Consider the following 8,623-nt stretch of genomic DNA (forward strand, 5'->3'; position numbering starts at 1 on the left):
CAAAAGTGAAAAATTTAAAGTTAGATAATTGTGGGTTGGGGGGCATGAGAAAAATACATAAAGTGTTGTACACACAAAAACAAGTGACTCTCAGGGCCCTTCATTAACCTCAGGTAGGTAAGTTCTTAAGACACCCAGAGGCATTCAAGGGTTTAAGTAAACCCAACTGATTTCAGAATAAAATGATGGTACCCCATTTATTTTACATTACTTGATACAGTGCCAAGTTGGAAAATATTCTCAAATACTGAGTATCCAAGATTGAAAAATATTGGAAGTCTAAAAATCAAGCAAATTAGGTACAGTGCATACCTGTGAATTTCCCCATTAATTCTTGGAATCTTTAATTAGTCCCCAGAGGAGGCCAAGTCAATAACTGTGATTTAATTTATATATCAGAAAATCATACTGGCGACCATAAAACTCAATTCCAGACCCATTCTTCTTCCTACCACTGAATGGTTCAGAAACACAGGATGGTGGAAATGAGAGGGCCCTTGGAAATCATGCCATTTATTTTCCAAGATGAGAACAAAGGAAGAGGCCTTATGACTAATGACAAAGCTCTTACTAGGAGCCAGTTTCCTAATGCAGAATCCACCTGTCTTTCTGGATATCACACATGTAATTTTTTTCTTTTATTATTGGTTCTTGATTACATACTTCCTCCTGAAATGGTTCTGTATTAACCAATTCTATTTGGTACAGTGCTTCTGTGTATTCCTTCTATCTTTTCCTCTCCTCTCCTCTCTCCTCCCCATCTCCTCCCCCTTCCCCTTCCCTCCCCGTCCTCTCCCTTCTTCTCTTTTCCCTTCCTTCCTTCCTTCCCTCCCTCCCTCCCTTTTTTCTCCTTCCTTCCTTCCTTCCTTCCTTCCTTCCAATCAGATCCAACTGGCACAGGAGGAAATTACCCCTCCTTCTCCAGCAGAGCATCTGGCAGATTTGAACTGCATGTCTTTGGGATGGCAGTGCAGCTTCTTGAAACTAGGCCACCAGAGCTCCCGCACATGTAATCTTTAAAAAACTTTTAAAAACTTTGTTATAAGTTGCCCCAGAGCACTCTGACTCATGTGCAGAATAGTATTTCTAAAGCTGTGACCTTTTAGACGCAGACTACTATATCTGTCTTCTGAAGCAGCTGAGTGAGTACATACTGCCATTCTTTCTGTTATTGTTAGATGCCATACAGTCGAATATGACTCATAACAACCCTATGAACAACAGACCTGAACTCTGTCCTATCCTGTGTCCTCTTCACTGTCTCTGAAACACTGGAGTCCGCTGCTGCTGTTACTATGTCAATCTATCTCACTGAAGGTTTTCCCTCTTCTCTTTCATTGACCCTCCAACTTTCCATTCTTGATATCACTTTCCAAGGAATAGCATCTCTTAGCAACATGTCCACAGTATGGGAGGTGAAGCTTCTCTTTCCTTGCCTCTAAGGAGCACTCCAGCTGCACTTTTCCTAAGACATATCTGTTAGTTCATTTAGCAGTCCATGAGATTATCATTTTTGTTCCCCAATACCACAACTCAAAGGCATCAGTTCTTTTTTCTGTCATCATCATTCATTTTACAGCTCTCAGATGCATAGCAAGTGATTGAAAAGACCATGGCCTGAAACAGGTGCACCTTAGTCTTTAAGCTGACATCATTGCTCTACAGCATTTTGAAGTGGTTGCTGAGTACAGACTTGTTCAAAGCAATATGTCTCCTGATCTTCCAATTGCTGGTGCCAAGGGTACTGATTATGGATCCAAGTAAGATGAAATCTTTGGCAGTTTCAATCCACTCTCCATCTATTATGATGTTGATTGTTGGTCCTAAGGTGAGGATCTTTGTTTTCTTGATGTAGAGATGTAATCCATTTTGAAAGCTGTAGTCCTTGATTTTCTGCAGTACGCGTTTCAAGTCCTGTTCACTTTCAGCAAGCAAGGCTGTGCGATCTGCATAACACTTCCTGTTGCTGAGTCTTCCCTCTGATCCTGATGCCTCCACAGTGGCAAAGAATTGTACCAAAGCAAAGATGGCACAGCTGGAACTCACTTGCTTTTCCCTTGGAGAAAGATAGTCTCCTTTCCAGCGATTTACTGCCTCTGAAAATCCATTGAACGGATGATCAGCTATGGGTAAGTTTTCATTCAAAGGTACACAACAAGAGCTACAACCTTGTCCATGGCTTTTTTTTCTTTGCGTTGTTAGTGTTGTTGTTATTGTTATGTGCCGTCAAGTTGTCCACAACTCATAACAACTCTATGTTCAATAGTTCTGAAGCCTGTCCTGTCCTGAGACATTCTCACTGACTCTGCAAACCCCACTGCCACAGTTATTATATCAATCCTTGTCTCATATAAGGTCTTCCTCTTCTGTGATGTTCGTCCACCCTTCTGAGCATGATGTCCCTCTCCAAGGATCGGTCCCTCCTGGCCACGCGCCCAAAGTATGTGACTCAGAGCTCCAAGGAAAAGCTTGTTTTCTCTCTCTTCAAGACAGATCTATATGTTTTCTTTGCAGTCCATGGTATGTTCAAGACTCTTGTCCACAACTCCAAGGCATCAATTCTTTTTCTACCCTCCTTAGTCATTATCCAGCTCTTTGATGTTTACAAGTAATTGCGAAGACCATGGACTGGATGAGGTGCACCTTAGTCTCTAGATTGACATCGTTGCTTCTCAGTACTGGGGGGGGGGTGGTGGTGGGAGGTCTCTGGCAGCAGATTTACCTAATTCTTTCCATTACGAATCTTCAAACACTGAAGCGTTGAGATCTACAAAAGCTCCAAACTTTTCTTGGGCCAGAGCAAGTTTTATTTGGCATGAGATGCTAAAAAATATATATATTAAGGTAAAGACAGGGCAATATGCTCAAAAACTATTTTACAACTCCTTGGAGGTGCGTCACCTGCCATTAACGTTCAGTAGGGATTAAGTATTTCGCTTTACGCATCCTTTTTATCTCTCAGTTTTCTCGTTCCAGATCAAGTTCAGCAAACTCAGAACACTTCTCTCCGCGGTTCAATCCACACCGACAGCCCGCCTCCCAAGAATGTCACGTCCCTTTGCCACGGTGTGTTTACGCCTCGTTGCCTAGGAAACAGAGGGGCGTGGCTTGGAGACGCAGGCCCGACGCCGGATCTGCGCAGGCCCGCGGCTGGTGCCAGGCGCTATCGCGAGACTTGCCTCCCGGAAGTTCCACGTCAGTAGCCGCCAGGCAGTGGGGCGTTGGGCCTTTTTAGGGGTCTGAGTCGCCGATAGCCAGTGCGGGCCCTCGGACTGGACGCCAGGAGCCATGGTAGGTCCTGGCCCCTCGGCGGGGAGCGGGGCCGTGGCGATCGCGGTGTCTGGGGGGCTCCTGTCCGGCGGCCGCCTCCGGCCCGAGTTCTGGGGAGGAGAGGACTCTGGCTGGGCCCCAGGGATCCAGAGGGGCTTGTGGATTCAGTACCTGCAAGTGAGGGATCTTTAACTCCCCTGGCGCTTGTCGGAGCCCCCCGAGTGTGCAGTGGGGTTCATGGTCCGTGAGCAGCTTTTGGTGAAGTCCCTTCATGCTGCCCTTAGAATGGTGACCGCTCAGAGTGTCCACGAGCTAGGTTTGCACCTGGGGCAGTGGACCAGTTTAGCAGAGCAGCTTGTAACAACTGTAGGTTAAGAATGGAGTGCTATCTGAGCCCAGCTGTTCCATCTAGAAATCTAGATTTCAGGTGGGACGAGAGTTGGGGAGGAGTTCATGGAACTGCACTGATAAGGGGTAAATTTGATAAGTTTGTGTCTCAGTGACCCCTAGACTATGTTGTTGTTATGTGATAACATAAAATATAAAACCTGATAAATTTTTAGGTTTTTTTCCTTTTTGCGGCACTTTTCTTAGTATCACCCTCACCTTCGGAAATGCCCTCCAAGGAAAACATATTAATAAATGTGAGACTAGCTTTCAGAAGAATGTAAGAATCGCTATTTTATCTGCAAATGACGTTTTCATGCTTTGAATCTTGCTGTTAAGCGCAAGATCAGAGTCTGTAAGCTTGACAGCCTTACCCAAACCCACAGCCTTCATGTGGACTCCGCCTCCACAGCGACCATCCATCACATTTCCAGTGGCTGTAAATCTTCCTGGGAGGAGACTGCCTGTCTTTCTCCCACAGAGCAGCGGCTGGATTTAAACCGTCCCCTGTTCTGTTAGCCTAACGTGTCACCACTGTGTCCTCTAATCATGCTGTCTCTCATTTCACAGTAAAGCAAAGCAGCATACATTTGTGCAGGTGTTTGTGGCAGGACTGGCTTGGAAGTTTTTTCTTGTCTTTTTATTTTTAATTAATCATTACACCGTTGGAATAACTGATGGATACTTCCAGAAAGTATACATTAAAGAACATGCACAGTTTTAGAACAAATTTTACTGAGTATTTACCGTGGGCTGCTAAGAAAACCAACTGGTTCGTCCTAGAGAGGGTGAAACCACGCTGCTCCTTGGAGGCAAGGATTCTGAAGCTTCATCTGACATACTTTGGACATGTTGCAAGGAGGGACGAGTCCCTGGAGAGGGACGTTGTGCTTGGGAGGATGGAGGGACAGCCCAGGAGAGGAAGACCCTCAATGAAATAGATTGATTCAGTGACTGGGGTTATGGGGGTGGGTGTGTCAGAGACAAATGGCACAGCATAGAGCAGAGTTTAGGGCTTTTGTACTTAGTAGGATCGCTGTGAGTCACAGGAAACTTGATGGCACATAACAAAGACAACAACAACTTAGTCTAGGGGTCTCTGAGACATCATAGTACATTACTGTCAGTTGGAATCAACTTCATGGCACATAACAACAGACCATGCAGACACATTTCCCACCAGCAGGTTTTCAGAGGTAGTAAGTCGTAAGGGAGATTACCCTTCCTCCTGCAGAGAAGCTGGTGGATTTGAACTGCATGCCTTTGTGATTGAAACCCAGCTTCTTACCACTGAACCATCAGAGTTCTCCAGCACTAAGCAGTAGATAATCTTTCTTGTCTTGTTTCATGTATTAGAACCTGAGAGAATCACAGAGTAAACTTGCCCACTACTGCATACCTAAAATGAGTTGTAAAACTGAAATTTGAGTTTACACAGCATGACTTTATAGATCCAAGTTACACTGCCCATTTTCCTCCCTCAACTCTAGTATATAAGGTGCTCTACAGGTAGACATGTAAGCGATGGCCTTGCCTTCAAGAAGTACTTATTTTATATGCACAGTATATGCAAATGAACCATGAATGAGTGTAATTCCATAGGGGAGAGAAGGGTATTTTTGGCTCAGGTCATTGGAAAGGTCTCATTAAGCCAAATTAGATGTGTATAGGGGGCTCTGGTGGTCTAGTGGGTAAGGAGATACACTGCTAACTCCTAGGCATGTGGTTTGGATTACCAGCGGTTTAGAAGGGAGTAAGAAGTATACTTTCCTCTAGTGTGATTACAGTCTCTGAAAACTTTGAGAGAGTTAAGAATTGGTTCTGACTCGGTAGCCTTGACCAACAGATAAAGGTACAACTTTTGGAAGATAAAAACGAAAGGAGACCTTTAGGATTGAGGATATAGCAAAGCCAGAAACCTTTTCTAATGCACCTGCCCACCACCCTTCCCAAGTAACACAGATACTTCCCTTCTTGTACGTTGCTACATTGTATCATGTTATTTTGTTTGTAGAAAAATGACAGTAGAGTGTAGAGAAAGGAATATTCCGGCATATTTAGAGAACAGAGACTAGTGAGTAGTTGTGTTTGATTAGCATTTGAGTTCATTTATAGACAATCAAGGGAGACAAATCTAGAATGATAATTAGGAAATGGATTTTCTAGAGCTTTGAATATTATGGAGAAGGGTTTGATTTTCATTTGATTAATGACAAACTTTTTAAAAAATTTTATTTTATTAATTTTAATGAACATTTACAGAGATTTTGGATTTTCATTCATTCATTGTTGCACTTTTCTCCCTGCCTCCCCCCTTCACTCTTCTCTTTGAAAAGTAAAAGAAAAATTCCTTCATTGGTATACAATCCTCCCATCCCCCACCCCAAGTACACTCCACTATGCAACCTCAATTCTGGACTCTTGTGATAACCATAATACCCTGTCATATATCGCTTTTAAACTCTTCTCTCCTTCATCTGTTTCAATGTAATATACATAATTTATCCAGTTTTTCCTCTCCAAATTATTGCAGAGTAATGATATCACTTTGAGAACTACGGTGCATATGATTCAGCTGTGATTTTTTCCAGTGACTTGCTATGCATCTGAAAGTTAGATGATGAACAAGGATGACAGAAAGAATTGATGCCTTTCAGCTGTGGTTGGAGAAGAGCACTGAAACATCCCATGGAAGGCCAAAAGAACAAACAAATATATCTCAGAGAAGGTGCAGTAAGAGTTTTCTTTGGAGGCAAAGATGATGAGGCTTCCCTCCATAGACTTCCTTTACCTATCCAAGCATGATATCCCTTTCCAAGGAATAGCCCCTCCTAATAACTTGCCCAAAGTATATGAGACAAAGCTGGGACTTTATTTTTGCCAGTGCTTTCAGTGCAGCTTGAATTTTTTCCTCTATTACCATTGGTTCTTGATCATATGGTACTTTAAATACTTCAGTGTTAGCTAATTCTTTTTGAGACTGTAATTCTGTGTATTCTCTCCATCTTTTTTTGAGGGGTGTCTTTTTAAACTTTTTTTTTTATTAATTTTAATGAATATTTACAGAGATTTTGGATTTCCATTCATTCATTGTTGCACTTTTCTCCCTGCCCAGCCCTCCCCCTCCAGTTCATTCCTCTCTTTGAAAAGTAAAAGAAAAATTCTTTCATTGGATACAATTCCCCTCCCCCCCCCAAGTACACTCCACTATGCAACCTTCTTTTGATGCTTCCAGAATCATTCAGGATTTTGCCCATAGCATTTTTCAGTATTGCAACTCAAGCCTTGAATTTCCTTTTCAGTTCTTTGAGTTTTTTCCCCCCAGTTCTTTAAGTTTAAGAAACACAAAATGAGTTCTTCACTTTTTTGCTCCCACTCCAGCTCTCTGCATATCCCACCTTTGCTTTGTCTTCTTAAGCTAAGCTTAGAAATCCTCTGTTCAGCTCTTTTTTCGTCAGCATCTCTTCCCTTTGTTTTGGCTTCTTTATACTCTAACAAAATTTTCAAGGTCTCTTCTGACATCTCTTTTGTTCTTTCCTTCCTCTTCTGTATCACAACTTTTTCTTTCATGGATGATATCTTTGATTCCATCCCATAACTCATCTTGTCTTCAGTCATTAATGTTCAATTACTCAAACCTTTTTTTTTTTTTTTAATATTTTTGTGTGTGTACTGACCAGTACAGGAGGAGATTGCCCCTCCTTCTCCAGCAGAGCATCTGGTGGATTCGAACCTCTCGTTTCGGGGATTGTAGTACAACTTCTTGCCACTAGGCCACCAGAGCTCCCCTCAAACCTATTCTTTTTTTAAAAATTTTTTTATTAACTTTTATTAATTTTAATGAACATTTACAGAGATTTTGGGTTTCCATTCATTCATTGTTGCACTATTTTCTCTATCCTCCCCTCTAGTTAGGTCCTCTTTTTTTTTTCCCCTTGAAAGTCTGTATTAATTGTCCAATTGCCACAGTGCTTGTCAAAGCCAGTTCGGATTAATCTCCTTTGTGATTAATGACAAACTTTTTAGAGTGTTTGTCAAAGGGAGATTAAAGGGCTTTTAGAAGAGCCCTCTGGTTTATGAGAGAGGTTGGTTAAATAGTGGGAAGATAGACTTGAAGTAGGGGAATGTTTAAAGTGACCTCAGATAGAGTTTGTGATTGCTTTAGGGAAGTAGTTAACGTGATTCTTGGTGGTATAGTAACAGATCAGAAAAGAGAAAGATAGTGGTAATTATGAAAAATGACCCGAAAACTGTTGGCAGAATGAGGCATCAAATGTAACAAGAACTTTGAAGCTCAGTCAGAGTGAATTGTTCGGGTTCTCAGCCTGCTTCAAACATTTCCTCCTGGCCCCGGTGCGTCGAGGGCAGAGGCAGCTGCCGCGATGGACGTGTTTCTGATGATTCGGCGCCACAAAACCACCATCTTCACTGATGCCAAGGAGTCGAGTACCGTGTATGAGCTGAAGCGCATCGTCGAGGGCATCCTTAAGCGGCCACCAGACGAGCAGCATCTGTATAAGGACGACCAGCTCCTAGAGGATGCCAAGACTCTGGGCGAGTGCGGCTTCACCAGTCAAACAGCAAGACCCCAGGCTCCGGCCACAGTGGGGCTGGCCTTCCGGTCAGATGACACATTTGAGGCCCTCCGCATTGAACCATTCTCCAGCCCACCGGAGCTGCCGGACGTGTTGAAACCACAGGATTCAGGAAGCAGCGCCAATGAACAGGCTATGCAGTGAGGGTGGTGCCCTCCAAGTGTCAGCCTGGGTCTTGACTCTTTCTCACACCCTCTCCTTTAGGACCTCTTGGTTCGACTTCATTTACCCTGGGAGGCAGCCCAGCCCAAATGCCCATCCCCAGCACCTGTTCCTCTAAGCATGCCAGGAGCCCAGGCCACCTGGCAAGGGTGATGGGGAAGCCCTGCAGCCCACCAGAAGCCAACATCCCAGGCACAGCTTCTTGGCCT

General features: G+C 43.5%; 1 protein-coding gene across 1 annotated transcript; it reads left to right on the forward strand.

Annotated features, from left to right (window-relative positions):
* The first annotated feature begins 8,032 nt into the window (after window positions 1-8,032).
* LOC102871179 (transcription elongation factor B polypeptide 2-like) lies at window positions 8,033-8,397 on the forward strand. Its single transcript, XM_006900344.1, has one exon. The coding sequence runs from the start codon at window positions 8,040-8,042 to the stop codon at window positions 8,394-8,396; it is 357 nt and encodes a 118-aa protein (XP_006900406.1). The 5' UTR covers window positions 8,033-8,039; the 3' UTR covers window position 8,397.
* Window positions 8,398-8,623: the final 226 nt, after the last annotated feature.

Source organism: Elephantulus edwardii, unplaced genomic scaffold (assembly GCF_000299155.1).
Source record: "Elephantulus edwardii isolate Elephantulus edwardi_28Jun2011 unplaced genomic scaffold, EleEdw1.0 scaffold00281, whole genome shotgun sequence".
Taxonomy (NCBI): Eukaryota; Metazoa; Chordata; class Mammalia; order Macroscelidea; family Macroscelididae; genus Elephantulus; species Elephantulus edwardii.